General features: G+C 43.8%; 1 protein-coding gene across 5 annotated transcripts in view; it reads right to left on the bottom strand.

Annotated features, from left to right (window-relative positions):
* The window catches only part of aatka (apoptosis-associated tyrosine kinase a), a 79378-nt gene that overhangs the window by 9100 nt on the left and 50496 nt on the right, over positions 1-19782 (bottom strand). For all 5 annotated transcript variants that reach the window (XM_060901718.1, XM_060901717.1, XM_060901719.1 and 2 more), the window contains exons 3-11: positions 14592-14730; positions 5894-5973; positions 5466-5584; positions 5190-5277; positions 4743-4876; positions 4362-4446; positions 4114-4235; positions 3875-4024; positions 55-3238 (exon numbers count right to left, since the gene is read on the bottom strand). In XM_060901718.1, the coding sequence (XP_060757701.1) occupies positions 55-3238; positions 3875-4024; positions 4114-4235; positions 4362-4446; positions 4743-4876; positions 5190-5277; positions 5466-5584; positions 5894-5973; positions 14592-14730 (4101 nt within the window). The remainder of the gene's footprint in view (positions 1-54; positions 3239-3874; positions 4025-4113; positions 4236-4361; positions 4447-4742; positions 4877-5189; positions 5278-5465; positions 5585-5893; positions 5974-14591; positions 14731-19782) is intronic.

Here is a 19782-nt window from a genome sequence, read left to right on the forward strand (position 1 = left end):
AAAATGTTCTCCATTACAAATTCCACAACAGCCACGAGATGTAATGCAACTGACCTGGTCAAAAAGGAACACAGTGACATCATCAAAAAAGGACACGGCTTTCTTCTTGCGTTCTAGCTCATCACAGAAGGACTGTGTGAGGAGGGATGGCATTTTGAGGAGGCTACGCAGGTGCTTGCTGCTACTTCGCTCACTCACCACCACCACTGGAACAGTGGTGAACTCCTCCTCACTTTCTTCACTCTGCTCTTGGACACTGTAGCTACGCAACTCTTCGTCTGACTCATCGCTGTCATCAGAGTCTTCGTCTTCCTCACAATTTCCCAGGGGTGCTGGTATGCCCAGGTTCTCTGGTAAGGCAGGCAGAATGTTGTCCAGAGAACTATCCCGTTTAACAGTCAAAAGTGCTTCTTCTACCACCTCTGCTTTTTCCTCCACTCCTTTATCCTCCTCATTTTTCCCATCCATCTGACAGTCTGGATTGTCTTCCCCATTCTCACAGTTCTTGAATTCCAACATAGTGGAGGTTGAACCCATGGAGTCTGCAGATGAGAAGCCCATGCTAGTACTGTTAACTTGGTCCTCCATGGTTGTGGCTTCCTGTGTTGTGGATGAGCCCTCAGAAGCCGTGCTGGAGAAGCATTCAGAGGCTGGATCTTCTCCAGAGTGCTCAGATTCCACTCCAAGGCCATCATCTGGAGCAGACTCTTTGGTCAAACACCCCCCCAGCTCTGGAGGAAATGGTGCCAACACTGTAATCACTGGACCTGATGCAGGAGATGAACTTAGATCAAACTCCATGTTCCTCCTCTCAAGACACAACTGTTTGATACTCAGCAAAGCATTATCTACATTTTTGGTCATGCTTGAAAAATGATACAGATCTTCCTTCTGACTCACTCGGCAATCCTCTTCTCTCCCAGCCTTCTTATCTTTTGCAGGTTCTTTTCCAAAGAAATCGTCAAATTTGTTGTCAAAGAAAATGTTGCCTTGTTCACAGGGACTTTTTTCATTTTCTGCATCATAGTCTGAAAAATAAGCAGAGTCTCTGTATTGATTCCTATTTCCCAGGCTTGTCAGATTAACAATACTATTGCTAGTTGGGGACAAATCATTTTCTTCAAGGTCCAGCTGAAGGACCATTTCATACTCTGATTCCACACTTGTACTGAGAATTGGTTTTCCCTCCAGGTCTTTCATGACAAACTCGGGTGACTCATTGTTTTCTGTGTCATAGCCACTGTCCAGTGATTTGGGCTGAATGGATGTGTGGTAAACATCTGGACTAAAGGCTTCACAGGGGCTGCTACTTGAGGCAAGGTCTATAAATTCCTGAGGCTCTTGGTTTCGAATCTCTCTATGTGAGGGCATGTGTGCTAGGTTAATGTCTCCAACTTTTGCAAAATCAGTAGGAGAGTCTGCAAACGCCTCAGAGGTAATTTCAGTAACATCGCCATCACTGCAGTCATCAATGTTTACCAGGCTGATGCTGTCCTCTGCATGACCGTACTCCGACATCGTTGCAGGCATGACTGTAGGACCAGCTGACTGCACTTTTATGTCTTGTGCAGGAGTTGTGCTTCTGTCCTTAGTCACTGATTTCTCAGCTACAAGAGAAAGAGGATTGCTACTTGAATAATCCCTTATAGGGAAGTGTGTCATATTCTCTCTGATATGCAAATGAGGTGTGTTCCTCTGGGCTGGATGTATAATTTGAGGTTTTTCTGGGGCTGATGACTCTACCATCTTCTGATCCTCAGAGCAGAGTTGTATATATGACACACACTCTGTGTATGAATCTGTGTATGAAAATGCAGTGGAGTTGTTGCCATTAGCCTCCGTGTGTGAATGCTGTTTAAATGCATCGGAGGCATTACTTGGGGAATTTTGCATGGTTGTTATTGTTTGTGGCCGTAAGCTCTGGGCACTGGAGGAAGGTGTTGTGTGGTGTACATCAAGATAGGTGTCAAGAAACCCCCTTGTTAGTCGGTCATCAAAGTTTGAAGTGTTGTTATTTGTGGACTGGTTTGAGGTCCAGTTAATTGTTTCACTTTCAGTAAAATGATTGATGTCATCCTCTGGATCAGTAGCACCCATAAGAAGACAGTCAGCAGCTTCGACATCAACAGTTATGTTGTGTGGCCTGGGAATATTCTTCGGTAGGCTACCCATCATATCATAATAGGCCTCATTGGTCAGCTTTGTTTCAGCAGTCCTCTGGTTGGCTTCAAGATAGGGGTCACATTGTCCCAGACTGGGGCTGCTCAGTGCAACTGATATACCACATGGAGTTTCTAGGACACGTGTGTTGTGTAAGCCCGCAGACTTAAGGTAAGACTCAGATGGTTGGCCTCTTTTCAAATGAACTTCCTGTTCTCCTGAGGATGTCAGTTCAGAGTGCAATCTATCTTGGTCACTGGGGGAAAAGTATTGACTTAACTGTTCTGCAGTATCCATATGGTTCGGATCTTGTCTCTGAGGTGGCTCCACGCTAGTTGGACTAGCATCTGAATCATTGATAATGCTGTTAGAGTCTTTTGCTTCTGGCCAGTATGTGTTTGTTTGAGGCTCAGTAGGACTTTTCATGTCAGCCATGGAGAAGGTACATTTGCTGGCCTCATGTTCTGGACTGTAGTCAAGAGTGGCCTCCTCCACACTGATATTGCACTCTACAGGTTCCTCAATGCGAATATAGTATTCACTGCTAACAGATGGACTGTGCGCACTCAACACTGGGACAACACCTGGGTAATTGGACTTGTATTGGGATGGAGAAACACCCAGAGTGAGACTCTCCCCTTTGCAGCTTCCTGAGGAACTACTGAGGGGATAGTATATGTCCTGGTAATGTGGGTTGCTACTTCCTAGAGGCCCACTTGTAGACGAGGAGCAGTAGGGCTGTTCAGCTCTGGCCTGTTCCCACTTGTACTCAAAGTTGAGCCCATCACTGGTCTCAGTGACTGTTAGTATTTCATCACCGTTTTCAGACTGGAAGCTGTCAACCATGGAGAAGTGCTCCAGCAGAGGGAATGAGGAATTAGATGAGGGTACCTCTAGGGCTGGGGTTCTCTGGGAACTGCCTGTGTCTAGACTTGGTCTGAGGGAGTTCCAGCGTTTCTCAAAATCCTCCTCTGCCTCATTTGTACCTTTAGCACATAGATAGTTCAACAGCAGGTAGACCTCCTCCACGACAGGCCGCTGCTCTGGTTGCAGCCAACAGAACTGCATCACTTCGTACCTGCTCATCCACAAAGTAAAACGCACAATCCTTAGAATTAGAACGAATACTACAATACCTGAATTATATTAATGCTTGGACAATTGTACAGAAGCATGCTGTGTTTATTTTGGTTACTGGTGCAAATGGTAAGCCAGCACCATGGCTAGATAGAAAGTGCGTAAAGACCAAACAGTCATATTGTGGTGAACTGACAGAGAATGAACTATCAGAGATTTACCTATTTTTCCTTCATATAGGTGGTCAATATTTGCAACTTCAGTATCTTGACTACATGTAAAATGAATGATATTGTGTGGGACCAGAATTAATGATCACAAACTTCTAGGAAAAGCTGAATGTATAATTGATTGGATTGTGAAAGAGGAAAATGAATAGCTAACCACACTGGACCTGAGCAGTATTGATTTGTTGGCTTTGCAAGGGAGAAAATTAAATGAGCACTTGGGAAGCCTTTGATAGAAAATACATTCGCTGTGCTGATAGTATTTATTTTCGGGACAATTGATGACTGCTCGGTTTGCCTCAGGTATGTTTTGCCTGTGGTGATGGGAGAGCAATGATTGTTCAGCACATGGAGAACAGAAGGTCTTAGCCGATGGTGGTGATTATGACTCTGGAGCTGAAATGACTCACCAGCGTTCAGACAGGGGTACTTTCAGCAACGGCTTTGGCAGCTTCAGTTGCTGCTCTTTCACTGTATAGGTCAACACCTGCCTGTCTGTGTAGTGTCTGTATGGCTGGCTCCCCAGCTCAAACAGCTCCCAGACTGTCACGCCCAGTGACCTAAGTCAGAAAAACGCATCTATATTCTGGTGTCATGAAAGGTATGTAAATGCTTATGTTCAGTATTTGAATCGTAAAGCACCTCTCACCAGACATTGCTGGCCTTTGTCTGGTCCACTACTAACAAGTTGCCATGGACGTCATCAATGAGCTCTGGGGCGATCCAACGCAGTGGCACCCAAATCTGATCTGCCGTCACAAAGTAGTCATCCTAACAGAAACAAAGGCAACGTCTGTGGACTGAAGGAACGTACTGAATAACGGCTGATGTACTGTAGCTGTGTCATCACAACAGCAGTGCAACTCAGCAGTCCCTGTCCATGCATTCTTGACTCACCTTGTACCTGCTGTGAGAGAGGCCGTAATCCCCGATCTTCACGGACATCTCTGAAGTAAGGAGACAGTTCCTGAGAGCCAGGTCACTAACGATAAACAAACATTTGTAGTCAGTAAATGAAGTGAATGCGCATGAAAACTCTAATATACACTAAAATGTCTGGCCATTCTTTTGAATGATTTACATGCCATTCAGAGCTTCCGATGAACAACAGGTTCACCTCCAGCAACAAAATCACTGATGCTGGAGTTGGTAAGAGGCACTCAGGCAGCATCAGGATATTGTTACAAGAAGAGACCAAAAGACGGGCTGAAATCCATACTCTGGACTGGGACAAAATGATCAGAGAATCGGCTAAGAAGGCTGTCACGTTCTCCTTACCTGTGAATGTAATTATGTTTGTGGAGGTACTGAAGGCCGGAGGCAATTTCACATGCCATTTGTTGGAGGATAAAAGGGTCAGGGGTGGCTGCACCTGCTGTCCGGCAGCTACGGAGGTATCCTTTAACATCACCCTAAAACCAACCAAGAACTACTCATCCGCAAAGTTCTGATCAGCAGTAATATACAATACTTCAGGTGGTGTAAAATGTACAGTATATTTCACTTCTTCTAGAGCTGTGATTAGCCGCTTAAACAGACTGACCTGATACTGACCAGCAGAGGGAGACTAAGTCCCTCAAAAATACACATGTACATAAGGCAGGGAATGTAGAATTACTAGATTGGGTATTTATTCCGTCCAACTTGCATACACCATCCTAGTGGAACAAGGTATGTAGTGTGTGTGTGTGTGAGTGAGAGAGAGACAGAGTGAAAGACAATTACCAGGGGGCAGTATTCCATAATCAGCAAATAGGGTGTGACATCTGTGCACTGGGCCAGGCACTGCAGGAGGGCAGGATGCTGCAAAGTACTGTATCATTTATACATACACACATCAGTATAAGTCATATTATTAAACAGTCGAACTATACATTTGAAAATCTGATGAAGTAAATGGTGATCAAACATGATTAGGATATGAGGAAGAATGAAGAAAAGATATTGAGAGTGGGGAGGAAAAAAGAGGGCAGAGATGTATTAATGATAACGGGCTAAGACCGATAAGGTAGAGCTTCTTCCAGGAACTGCGTCTGCTCCTGTATGCTGGCACTGGCCTTCAACTCCTTCACCACGACCTGTGTGGTGCTCAGTCCAGCATTGACCTCGCCAAGAAAAACCTGCAAACCAAACACACCCAAACTCATCAGAGATACGGTAGACTTTCATGAACCATCCTGTGGACCGAGTAGCAGAGATTCACAAGTGTGTAGATTCTGTGGAATTCTCCATGCCCAAGCAGTTCCCATGTTTAAGCCTTAGAAGTTGCCTTCCACAGCACAGTAGCTTTGAATGATATTACATATAATTACACACATTCCACTGGCTTCGCATCAGCTTTCGACTCTATGCCAAGACTGCATGGAAGAACTAAAACCCTGCATTGTAAGTCCTTCATTGTAAAATGCTGTTTGTTTTAGAAAGCTCACCTTGCCAAACCAATCATGGCCAATTTCCTTTAGGTAAAGCAAGCTGTGGCGTCCAAGATCCGCTGACTTCAGCAGCTGAACTAAAATAGGGAGAAAGGAAGAGAGAGAGAGAGATCATAAATTGAAAGCATGCAGCCTCAGGAAAAAGAGGTTATGTGACTTGTTTAACAATGAACAATGCATCATAGTGAAAGAGCCTGAACGCCAAGGCAGTTCTACAAATCTAAGCTAGCCATCAGCCAACCAGGAAGACAGCTTACAAGAAAGGTAACGTTTAACTTTTATTATTTTGCTTCGAAAAATGCTTACTTAAGAGAAAGAGACTATGAGGCTATAAATGAAACTTCCAGCAAGTTTTTTTTTTAATACTTTTTTCTGAAATGGTGCACGAGGAAAGCAACACACTTGTCGTCAATGAATGATGGTGAAGAGGCCAGCACAGATGGTGAAGATGATACAAAAAGCAGTCTTCACTGCAAAGCAGAAATCCACGGCTGGGTCTTCAGGGAGGAAAGAGGACGGCAGTGCTGGCCCAGTTCAAGTCGGCATGACTCCCAAGAACACTCAGAGTTCTCATCCAGCTAGGAATGCAGTCCTTTCTTGTTTTCTTCCCAGTGGCCATGGGCATCCTGCCGCACCACCACACACTGTCCCTCAACATTCCCATATGTCTTGTGGCTGCAAATGCAGCCTGGAGGCTGGCATGGACCTCGGAACGATGTTCTTGTAACGAATGTCTATAGCTAAGAAGTTAGAGCTAAGAGCTCAGTCATCTTTTAGTCTCTACTGGGCGTCTTCTCTCTCTCTCTCTCTCTCTCTCTGCTCTACGCATGTCAGAATGTGTCTGACGTCCCGAATCCTCCAGCAGTGACATAAGACGCGTATAATAACCCTGTCTTCACTGTGCTGTCTCTGTCCATGTCCCTATCTCCCAACGGTGCTGTGGGGGCTGAGATAAACAAACAGAGCTCTGTAAGCACCAGAAAGACCTCTGTCAAACACATGACCCCCCTCTCACACACTCGCAGTGTGTGTGTGCACTATTCCCTTCTCCCCTCCTACAGTTCCCTCCCTGCATTATTTGTAGTGTTGTGGCCCATCCTCCTCCTCCTCAGTGTTCCAGAGGTCACTCATTCCAGCCACTCACGCTCTTCTCTATGGCAAAATTGCTGCCTTTGTGCAGGACATGATGGCGCTTGGTACCCCGGTACCAGGCTGGACACAAGGCCCATTCTCTACTCTTCAGAGACTGGATTGTCACAGTGATAACAGCCTGCCCCCCTCCCTAGTCCCAACCAGACACACAACTATCTCTCTCTTTTCGTTCTTACTGTGGTCATCAACTGGCTCTTTTATATTATTTGAGTGGAATTTGGGAGCTCTGCATTCCTACCCCACGACTAGCATTCTCACTGCAGGCCAGCCCTAGCCTTGGGCCATCTTCAGAAATGCATTCGATTTTGGAGTAATATGGTGTCCATTTGCATTTGAATGTTGTAATAATTGCACATTTTTGTTCCACATCGACGTCATTTAAATAAATTACAGCCATGTTATAGCCACACTCGTGAGCCTGATGTCCACAGAGGAGAAAACACTGGAGATTTCTGCGAATTGTCACAAACTTGTAAGTAATGCAGTGAAAGGAAGACCTGCTTATTTTGTGGAAAACAATTCAAACCCTGTTCTCATTAATGTCTTGGGTGGTCCGATAAATATCTGTGCACTTGTACTAGCCACTGGAGCACACATTTTTTGTTAGCTCTGTGCACAGCTTGCTCAATCTAGAAGAAGTAAACTAGGCTTTCTGAAGAAAAACTTTAAGTAATGTAAATCTAGGCTCTTACAATTTCATGCCCAAAATTTTTTGTTTTATTTAAATCTTTTATGCCATTTAGACGTGACTGTATACCTTGTCCTAATTGTTTTATTATTCCATTGTTTGTTTCTGGGCGGCACGGTGGTGTAGTGGTTAGCACTGTCATCTCACAGCAAGAAGGTCCTGGGTTCGAGCCCAGTGCCCGATAGGGGCCTTTTCTGTGTGGAGTTTGCATGTTCTCCCTGTGTCTGCGTGGGTTTCCTCTGGGTGCTCCGGTTTCCCCCACAGTCCAAAGACATGGAGGTTAGGTTAACTGGTGGCTCTAAATTAACCATAGGTGTGAGTGTGAATGGTTGTTTGTCTCTATGTGTCAGCCCTGTGATGATCTCGTGACTTGTCCAGGGTGTACCCCGCCTCTCGCCCATAGTCAGCTGGGATAGGCTCCAGCTTGCCTGTGACCCTGCACAGGATAAGTGGTTAAAGATAACAGATAGATGTTTGTTTCTGTTTTTGATGGGCATGAGTAGCAGTGGTGGATTTAGGTATTGGTGACATGGGCAGCCACCCAGGATGGCATCTTGCTGGAAGCAGCACGGGGTGGGGGTAGTCACCTGGAATGCTTTTCAATTAACAGCTGTGCCTCGTCAAAAGCTAATTAGTGCAATTTATTGCCTTCTTAATGCATTTGAGATCAAACAGTAAATAGTAAATAATAAAAATACAGTAAATAGCCCTGTTCTACAACTGTAGTAATCCATATTATGTCAAGAACCGCTCAACTAAGTAAAGAGAAACGACATTCATCATTACTTTAAGACATGAAGTGACTTTAATAAAAATAAAGAAATACCACTGAATTAGGTGTGTCAAAACTTTTGACTACACATACATACATGGAGGATATTAAACGGTCACGCGAAGATGTGAAGTTTGTCTTCGAGTGGTGAATGTATATATTCATGAGTGAGCATAGCGAACAAGTGAAATATTTTTCAGCACGAGAAGATAAAGTTCATATCTTTGTGCAACAGTGTAATGTTATGTTCTTTATATTACTTGGACACATCCACAAAAAAAAAACAACGAAAACAAAGCACAAGTGAATCAAAAGAATTTTAATTTTAAATTGGTTCGCCATTTTGACAGCACACATCCATCCATCCATTATATGTAGCCACTTATCTTGTTCTATAGGGTTGCGGGCAAGCTGGAGCCTATCCCAGCTGACTATGGGCGAGAGGCGGGGTACACCCTGAAGAAGTCACCAGGTCATCACAAGGCTGACACATAGAGGCAAACAACCATTCACACCTACAGTCAATTTAGAGCCACCAATTAGCCTAACCTGCATGTCTTTGGACTGTGGGGGAAACCGGAGCACCCGGAGGAAACCCACACAGACACAGGGAGAACATGCAAACTCCACACAGAAAGGCCCCTGTCGGCCACTGGGCTCGAACCCAGAACCTTCTTGCTGTGAGGCGACAGCGCTAACCACTACATCACCATGCCACCCAGTAAGTTACCCCCCTGTTCTTAATGGGGGCGGCACAGTGGTGTAGTGGTTAGCACTGTCGCCTCACAGCAAGAAGGTTCTGGGTTCGAGCCCAGTGGCCAACGGGGACCTTTCTGTGTGGAGTTTGCATGTTCTCCCCGTGTCTGCGTGGGTTTCCTCCAGGTGCTCCGGTTTCCCCCACAGTCCAAAGACATGCAGGTTAGGCTAACTTCTTCTTCTGGCTGCTCCTGTTTAGGGGTTGCCACAGTGGATCTTTCATCTCCATTGCTCCCTGTCTTCCGCATCCTTCTCTACGACACTTTCATGTCCTCTCTCACCACATCCATGTATCTCCTCTTTGACCTTCCTCATTTTCGTTTGCCTGGCAGCTCCATCCTCAACATTCTCCTCCCCACATGCTCTGCATCTCTTCTCAGGATGTGCCCATACCATCTCAGTCTCATCTCTCTTAGCTTAATTCTCAAGCTGTCTACATGTGCTGTCCCTCTGATGTACTCGTTCCTTATCCTGTCCAACCTTGTCACTCCCATCGCAAACCGTAACATCCTCAACTCTGCCACCTCCAACTTTGCCTCCTGTCTCTTTGTTAAGGGTACGGTCTCCAATCCATACATCACAGCTGGTCTCACTACTCTCTTATACATTTTACCTTTCACTTTTGCTGGGACTTTCCTATCACAAATGACTCCCGAAATCCTTCTCCAACTGCTCCACCCTGCCTGCACTCTCTTTCTCACCTCACTATCAGAGCCCCCATTTTCCTGCACAGTTGACCCCAGGTACTTGAATTCACCAACTTTCCAACACCTCCAATATAAAAAAAAAAAATTTTTTTTGGCTTTTTTCACCTTTATTGGATAGGACAGTGTAGAGACAGGAAATGAGTGGGAGAGAGAGATGGGGAGGGATCGGGAAATGACCTCAGGTCGGAATCGAACCCGGGTCCCCGGATTTATGGTATGGCGCCTTATCCACCTAAGCCACGATGCCCCCCTGCTCCTTGCATCTTCACTACACTCTCATCCCCATTCTCATTGATGCACATGTATTCTGTTTTGCTCCTGCTCACTTTCATTCCTCTTCATTCCAATGCATACCTCCATCTCTCCAAACCCAACTCAACCTCCTTTCTACTTTCACCACATATCACGTCATCTGCAAACATCATGTTCCATGGTGACTCTTGCCTCACTTCGTCCATCAAGCTATCCATCACTATGGCAAACAAAAAAGGACTCAAAGCAGATCCTTGATGGAGTCCCACCTTCACCTTGAACCATTCAGTCGTTCCAACTGCACACCTCACTGCTGTTTCACTGTTCTCATACATGTCTTGCACCACTCTAATATACTTCTCATTCACTCCACTCTTTCTCATACAATACCATAACTCTTCTCTTGGCACTCTATCGTATGCCTTCTCCAGGTCTACAAACACACTGTAGCTTTCTCTGGCCTTCTCTGTACTTCTCCATTAACATTCTTAGAGCAAAAATTGCATCCGACATGCTCTTCCTTGGCATAAACCTGTACTGATGTTCACAGCTTGCTACCTCTCTTCTCAATCTCGCCTCCAATACCCTTTCCCATAGCTTCATGGTGTGGCTCATCAATTTTATTCCTCTGTAATTACTGCAGCTCTGTACATTTCCCTTATTCTTGTATATTGGGACTAGCACACTCTTTCTCCATTCATTTGGCATTTTCTCATTCTCTAGGATCTTATTAAACAATCTCATTAGGAACTCCACAGCCGTCTCACCCAAACATCTCCAAGCCTCAATCGGGATACCATCTGGTCCGACTGCTTTCCCAGTCTTCATTCTTTTCAAGGCTACCCTCACCTCACCCTTACTAACCAACTCTGCTTCCTGATTTGCTGTCTCCAATGAAGCTGACCTTTTCTCTCTTGGATTCTCCTCATTTAATAAATCCTCAAAGTACTCTTTCCACCTTCTTAATACACTCTTTGTTTGTCAGCACATTTCCATTTCCATCTTTCATCGCTCTTACCTGCTGTACATCCCTCACTTCCCTGTTTCTCTGCCTAGCTAGTCTGTACAGGTCTTTCTCTCCTTCTTTGGTCTCCAGTCTTGTCCAGGGTGTACCCCGCCTTTCGCCCGTAGTCAGCTGGGATAGGCTCCAGCTTGCCTGCGACCCTGTAGAACAGGATAAAGCGGCTAGAGATAATGAGATGAGATGAGAAATAAAAACATAGATCACAATGATGGGTGGCACGGTGGTGTAGTGGTTAGCGCTGTCACCTCACAGCAAGAAGGTCCGGGTTCGAGCCCCGTGGCCGGTGAGGGCCTTTCTGTGTGGAGTTTGCATGTTCTCCCCGTGTCCGCGTGGGTTTCCTCCGGGTGCTCCGGTTTCCCCCACAGTCCAAAGACATGCAGGTTAGGTTAACTGGTGACTCTAAATTGACCGTAGCTGTGAATGTGAGTGTGAATGGTTGTTGGTCTGTATGTGTCAGTCCTGTGATGATCTGGCGACTTGTCCAGGGTGTACCCCGCCTCTCGCCCATAGTCAGCTGGGATAGGCTCCAGCTTGCCTGTGACCCTGCACAGAATAAGCGGATAATGGATGGATGGATGGATGGATGGATGGATGGATGGATGGATAAAATGTATATAAAATGTCTAAGGGGACTGAGACATGACATCTCCCCTCCCCAAAACACCTGGACCAATCACAGTGCCATAACTACGGATGACTGGAGGGTAGAATTCGATTGGTTGCCCTGCTTGTAAGGCTCTTTCTTCAATCCAAGGTTCCGCCTTCTTCCCCCTCCTTACAGTCCACACAGAGAGAATGTGAGTCATAAAACAAGCATCTGACATACCGCAACACACACACACACACACACATTCCCACTCAGACACAGTCTGCTGTTCAATCTGCTGTTTATCATTTAATGCAACATCCCAAAAGATTTTAATTTTTATCAGTGAAAATTTAAGACACACATAGTCAATCTATAGTCCAACAGAATGTATGTCAAAGGAATTATTTTCCAGTCCTGTTGGATGGTGAAATAATTATATGTATTCTCGTTCTCTACAAATGACCACAGTATAGCAACAGTAAGCAACTGAGCTTCTATATTTTTCTCTCAGTGCTTTCTAGTTCTGCTTTTCAGAAGGCTTCCTCAAGCTACACCGCAGTCCTCTGGGCCAGTCTCGCTGCATGTTATGCAACAGACAGATGTGCATCCAGCTCTCTGAGGCAGCCATCTCTCTCGGTGTTCACTGTGAGAATGCAAACAACCCGACTCCCCCCCCCCACATGCAACCTGAACAAACCAGAACAGAGATCCTGTTCTTTAAAGGCCAATTAAGACATGTAAGCACTATACCAGACTGGTATCTGCATAACACCAGTTGTTTGTCCCAGCTACATTCAGACACACTACTGTTCCTAGATAGACTAGAGATTGCTGAAACATGCAACAGCACAATAGCTGTTACATTCCATGTCAGGTTAGCACACACAAAAGCACACATCATCCTCTTTTATACTTGCGGTTTGAGAATGAGCTTAAAGGGTGCTGGTACAACATTTAAACATGATTGATATCGATAGTACAAGCCCTAATTATAATAACTATGATGTGATGTCAAGTCGTTGATAGCCAGGTACCGGAAGTTAAGTGTAGCCGATGTAAACATACTTCTTAGCCTGGATTTAGTCAAATGAAAAAGAGTTATCTTCAAGTCAGTATGGGCAGCAAAGAAACTCGATATCTATATTCTTCTACGATTACATCTGTCTATCGCCACTTTTCTGACAAAATTCTTGCAGTGTTTTGGTCAGGAGACAGGAAACACTACAAGTTTGCTCCAGACCAATCACTGTTCATGTCCTTGCATGTGGTCATAAAGGAGGGCCAAGAACTTGACTTTCATGGCTACAGAAGGAACGTCAAGGAACACATTGTAGGAGTTATCACACTAGGCAAGAAAATATAAAAATTCTGGTATCCTAGATTTTTTATCGGGGTGTCGTGGGGCGTCCCAGACAGTATTATTTGATTACGTCACACATTCATCGTTCCTGACGTTCATGTTTGGGCCCAATGCTGGAAATTTGTTGGCCACGACAAAATCATGTCAAAATCGGACTGAATTCATGTAGCCTGATACCGGCATTAGCCATTCCTTTATTGATTAGGATGTATGCTCTGAGTCAGTGTCATGCTTAAAAGTGAAATTCTTTTTCATTTTCAGCTTACTAGCAGACACCTTAATATTTTGCACTCAAATCAATCAGTATTTGTGGCTATTCATGAATACCTCCACCTTGAAAAAAGCCCCAGTTCTGGCTGAAGAAAAGCAGCCCTAAAGCATCATGCTGCCACCACCATGCTTCACTGTGGGTACGGTGTTCTTTTGGTGATATGCTTTTTTTTTTTCTTTGCACCAACCACCACCATATGGTTTGGGGTGTATTAGTTGGGCTTTGGATGTATTTTGTGAGAAAGGGTTTCTGTCTACCCTACCCCATAGCCCAGATGTGAAGAATACGAGAGACTGTCACATGTAGAGAGTAATCAGTACTTGTCAGTATTCTTGCAGCTCATTTAATGTTGCCGTAGGACTCTTGACCCACAGTAGGCCTACATTTAATGTTTTGGAAATTGTTTTATACCCCTCTTCTGATCAATATCTTTGAGAAGTGAAATTCTGTGCATAGTTTGTAAGCTCTTTGTAGACTATGGCTTCAGAAGTCAGACGAAACCAAGAAGCTGTCAAGAAGATCCTACAGACACAGCTGATCTTTATTTGGGGTTAGTCAGAATAATTTCAGACAGCTGTATGATAATTACTTTCGAACATGAGATTGAATGTGATTGGTTCATTCTGAACACAGCCACATCCTTAATTGTAAAAGGGTGTGCATACTTATGCAACCAGGCTATTGTAAGTGTCCCTCCCCCCATTTTTCCATAAAATGTTTCTGATTTGTTTTTCAGGGTGGAAAACATTCTTACAAGGTTTATCTTTGTTTCTTTTCTCTTTTTTTTTTTACTTCACACAAATCTATTTTAGCAGGGGTGTGTAGAATTTTTTTTAAATTTGACCTATCAATATAGATATACATTTCAGATTCGATAAGCATGCTTTTTCCATAGATTTTGGTGAAAAGGATTAAAATTTCAGAATGTTATCAAGTGCTTTACTCCTATACTAACACAAGTTGCCAGTATAGGAGTAAAGCACTTCATAACATTTATGTTATTGGAAAATAATCAACTTTGATGTAGAAAGTCCCTGCTGCATTCCATCCCAACATCCCATTATTGATTATTTTCCTATAATAGTCCATAACAAAGCATGTTACATTAATCTACATGTTCTTACTTGATCTACATGGTTGCTTGGCCACAGGCAGTGAAACCTCAGTGAGGGGCAAGACGTAAACTTCTGGGCCATCTTGAGAGCCAGAGGAGGCAAGCGTGGACAGATCCGCCTGGTACTCCTCACCAGTGTTTTCAAACTCCTGCATAAGACAAATATACAAGCATATGTAAGTGCGCGTGTGTGTGTAATATATATATATATATATATATATATATATATATATATAGTGCCTTGCAAAAGTATTCATCATATTCATCCCCCTTGGTGTTTGTTCTGTTTTGTCACATTACAAGCTGGAATTAAAATGGATTTTGGGGGGGGTTAGCACCATTTGATTTACACAACATGCCTACAACTTTAAAGGTGCAGTTTTTTTTTTTTTTTAATTGTGACACAAACAATAAGATGAAAAAAACAGAAATCTGGCGTGTGCGTAGGTATTCACCCCCTTTCGTATGAAACCCCTAAATAAGAGCTGGTCCAACCAATTCACTTCATAAGTCACATAATTAGTTGATTAAGATCCACCTGTGTACAATCAAAGTGTCACATGATCTGTCACATGATGTTTGTATAAATCAACCTGTTCTGGAAGGACCCTGACTCTGCAACACTACTAAGCAAGCAACATGAAAACCAAGGAGCCTCCAAACAGGTCAGAGACAAAGCTGTGGAGAAGTATAGATCAGGGTTGGGTTATAAAAAATATCCCAAACTTTGAATATCCCAGGGAGCACCATTAAATCCATTATAGCAAAATGGAAATAATATGGCACCACTACAAACCTGACAAGAGAAGGCCGCCCACCAAAACTCACAGACTGGGCAAGGAGGGCATTAATCAGAGATGCAACAAAAACACCAAATATAACACTGAAGGAGCTGCAAAGATCCACAGCGGAGATGGGAGTATCTGTCCATAGGACCACTTTAAGCCGTACGCTCCACAGAGCGGGGCTTTATGGAAGAGTGGCCAGAAAAAAAAGTCATTGCTTAAGAAAACACATTTGGAGTTTGCCTAACAGCATGTGGCAGACTCCCCAAACAAATGGAAGAAGATTCTCTGGTCAAATGAAACTAAAATTGATCTTTTTGGCCATCATGGGAAATGCCATGTGTGGTGCAAACCCAGCACCCTGAGAACACCGTTCCTAACAGTGAAGCATGGTGGTGGCAGCATCATGCTGTGGGGATGTTTTTCATCTGCAGGGACAGGAAAACTGGTCAGGACTGAAGGAAAGATGGATTGCACTAAATACAGGGCAATTCTGGAGGAAAACCTGTTTGAGTCAGCCAGAGGTTTGAGACTGGGATGACGGTTCACGTTCCAGCAGGACAATGACCCTAAACATACTGCTAAAGCTACACTGGATTGGTTTAAAGGGAAACATTTAAATGTCTTGGAATGACATAGTGGGGTGGCACAGTGGTGTAGTGGTTAGCGCTGTCGCCTCACAGCAAGAAGGTCCTGGGTTTGAGTCCAGCGGCCGGCGAGGGCCTTTCTGTGTGGAGTTTGCATGTTCTCCCCTTGTTTGCGTGGGTTTCCTCTGGGTGCTCCAGTTTCCCCCACAGTCCAAAGACATGCAGGTTAGGTTAATTGGTGGCTCTAAATTGACTGTAGGTGTGAGTGTGAATGGTTGTTTGTTTCTGTGTCAGCCCTGCGATAACCTGGCGACTTGTCCAGGGTGTACCCCGCCTCTCGCCCATAGTCAGCTGGGATAGGCTCCAGCTTGCCTGCGACCCTGTAGGACAGGATAAGTGGCTACAGATGATGGATGGATGGATGGAATGGCCTAGTCAAAGCCCAGACCTCAATCCAATTGAGAATCTGTAGCATAACTTGAAGATTGCTGTACACCAACGCAACCCATCTAACTTGAAGGAATTGGAGCAGTTTTGCCTTGAGGAATGGGCAAAATTCCCAGTGGCTAGATGTGCTAAGCTAATAGAGACATACCCCAAGAGACTTGCAGCTGTAATTGCAGCAAAAGGTGGCTCTACAAAGTATTGACTTTGGGGGGGTGAATACCTATGCACACTCCAGATTTCTGTTTTTTTTTCATCTTAATTATTGTTTGTGTCACAATAAAACAACAATTTTGACCTTTAAAGCTGCAGGCATGTTGTGTAAATCAAATGATGCTAACCCCCCAAAAATCCATTTTAATTCCAGCTTGTAATGCGACAAAACAAGACAAACACCAAGGGGGATGAATACTTTTGCAAGGCACTGTGTATATATAGACCTATATGCAGAGGATAATACATGGTGGCATGAAGATATGAAGTTTATCTTCAAGTGGTGAACATATTTCACGAGTGAGCAATGCGAATGAGGTAAATATTTTTCAAGACTTGAAGATACCGTAAATTTCATATCTTTGAGCCACTGTGTAATATTCTTTTTATTATCCAGACACATCCACAAAAATATGCAAGTTAATCAAAAGAATTTTAATTTTGAACCAGTTCGCCGTTTTGACAATGCGTGTCAAGTCAGTTGTAAAACACACACATAAATGTACAGGCACTATATGGTCAATAGTTTGTGGACACTTGACCATCACACCTATATACTGTATGCTTGCTGAATATCCCATTCTAAAACTAAAACTGATATTTACAGTGGATATAAAAAGTGTACACACCCCGTTAAAATGATAGGTTTTCGTGATGTAAAAAAAATGAGACCATGATAAATAATTTCAAAACTTTTCCCACCTTTAATGTGACCTATAACCTGTACAATTCAATCGAAAAACAAACAAATCTGTCAGGTGGAAAAACATAAAAAATGTACAATAAGCTGGTTGCATAAGCGTGCACACCCTTAAACTAATACTTTGTTGAAGCAACTTTTGATTTAATTACAGCATTCAGTCTTTTTGGGTAGGTGTCTATCAGCCTGCCACATCTAGACTTGGCAATATTTGCCCACTCTTCCTTGCAAAAATGCTCCAAATCTGTCAGATTGCGAGGGCAGCTCTTATGCACAGCCCTCTTCAGGTCACCCCACAGATTCTCAATTGGATTTAGGTCTGGGCTCTGGCTGGGCTGTTCCAAAACTTTAATTTTCTTCTGGTGAAGCCATTCTTTTGTTGATTTCAATGTATGCTTGGGGTCACTGTTGTGCTGAAAGATAAAATTCCTCCTCATCTTCAGGTTTCTAGCAGACACCTCAAGGTTTTGGGCCAAAATTGACTGGTATTTAGAACTGTTCATAATTCCCTCCACCTTGACTAAAGCCCCTGTTCCAGCTGAAGAAAAAAAAACCCAAAACATGATGCTACCGCCACCATGCTTCACCATGGATCTGGTGGTCTTTTAGTGATGCGCAGGGTTGTTTTTGCGCCAAACATACCTTTTTGGAATTGTGGCCAAAAAGTTCAACCTTGGTTTCATCAGACCATAACACATTTTCCCACATGCTTTTGGGAGAGTTGATGTTTTTTTTTTTTTTGCAAAATTTAGCGGGGCCTGAATGCTTTTCTTTTGTAAGAAAAGGCTTCCGTTTTGCGACCCTACCCTATAGTCCAGACATATGGAGAATACGGGAAATTGTTGTCACATGTAGTACACAACCAGTACTTGCCAGAAATTCCTGCAGCTCCTTCAGTGTTGCTGTAGGCCTCTTGGCAGCGTCCCTGACCAGTTTTCATCTTGTCTTTTCATCAATTTTGGAGGGGCATCCAGTTCTCGGTAATGTCACTGTTGTCCCATATTTTCCCCACTTCTTGATGACTGTCTTCATTGTGCCCCGTGGTATATCTAATGCTGTGGAAATTCTTTTGTACCCTTCTCCTGACTGATACCTTTCAACAATGAGATCGCTTTGATCTTTTGCAAGCTCTCTGTGAACCCTGGCTTTTGCTGAAGGGTGCAACTGGAAAATATATTTTAATCAAATTACAACCCCGATTTCAAAAAAGTTGGGACAAAGTACAAATTGTAAATAAAAACGGAATGCAATAATTTACAAATCTCAAAAACTGATATTGTATTCACAATAGAACATAGACAACATATCAAATGTCGAAAGTGAGACATTTTGAAATTTCATGCCAAATATTGGCTCATTTGAAATTTCATGACAGCAACACATCTCAAAAAAGTTGGGACAGGGGCAATAAGAGGCTGGAAAAGTTAAAGGTACAAAAAAGGAACAGCTGGAGGACCAAATTGCAACTCATTAGGTCAATTGGCAATAGGTCATTAACATGACTGGGTATAAAAAGAGCATCTTGGAGTGGCAGCGGCTCTCAGAAGTAAAGACGGGAAGAGGATCACCAATCCCCCTAATTCTGTGCCGACAAATAGTGGAGCAATATCAGAAAGGAGTTCGACAGTGTAAAATTGCAAAGAGTTTGAACATATCATCATCTACAGTGCATAATATCATCAAAAGATTCAGAGAATCTGGAAGAATCTCTGTGCGTAAGGGTCAAGGCCGGAAAACCATACTGGGTGCCCGTGATCTTCGGGCCCTTAGACGGCACTGCATCACATACAGGCATGCTTCTGTATTGGAAATCACAAAATGGGCTCAGGAATATTTCCAGAGAACATTATCTGTGAACACAATTCACCGGGCCATCCGCTGTTGCCAGCTAAAACTCTATAGTTCAAAGAAGAAGCCGTATCTAAACACGATCCAGAAGCGCAGACATCTTCTCTGGGCCAAGGCTCATTTAAAATGGACTGTGGCAAAGTGGAAAACTGTTCTGTGGTCAGACGAATCAAAATTTGAAGTTCTTTATGGAAATCAGGGACGCCGTGTCATTCGGACTAAAGAGGAGAAGGACGACCCAAGTTGTTATCAGCGCTCAGTTCAGAAGCCTGCATCTCTGATGGTATGGGGTTGCATTAGTGCGTGTGGCATGGGCAGCTTACACATCTGGAAAGACACCATCAATGCTGAAAGGTATATCCAGGTTCTAGAGCAACATATGCTCCCATCCAGACGACGTCTCTTTCAGGGAAGACCTTGCATTTTCCAACATGACAATGCCAAACCACATACTGCATCAATTACAGCATCATGGCTGCATAGAAGAAGGGTCCGGGTACTGAACTGTCCAGCCTGCAGTCCAGATCTTTCACCCATAGAAAACATTTGGCGCATCATAAAACGGAAGATACGACAAAAAAGACCTAAGACAGTTGAGCAACTAGAATCCTACATTAGACAAGA

This window comes from Neoarius graeffei, chromosome 20 (assembly GCF_027579695.1).
Source record: "Neoarius graeffei isolate fNeoGra1 chromosome 20, fNeoGra1.pri, whole genome shotgun sequence".
NCBI classification, from domain to species: domain Eukaryota; kingdom Metazoa; phylum Chordata; class Actinopteri; order Siluriformes; family Ariidae; genus Neoarius; species Neoarius graeffei.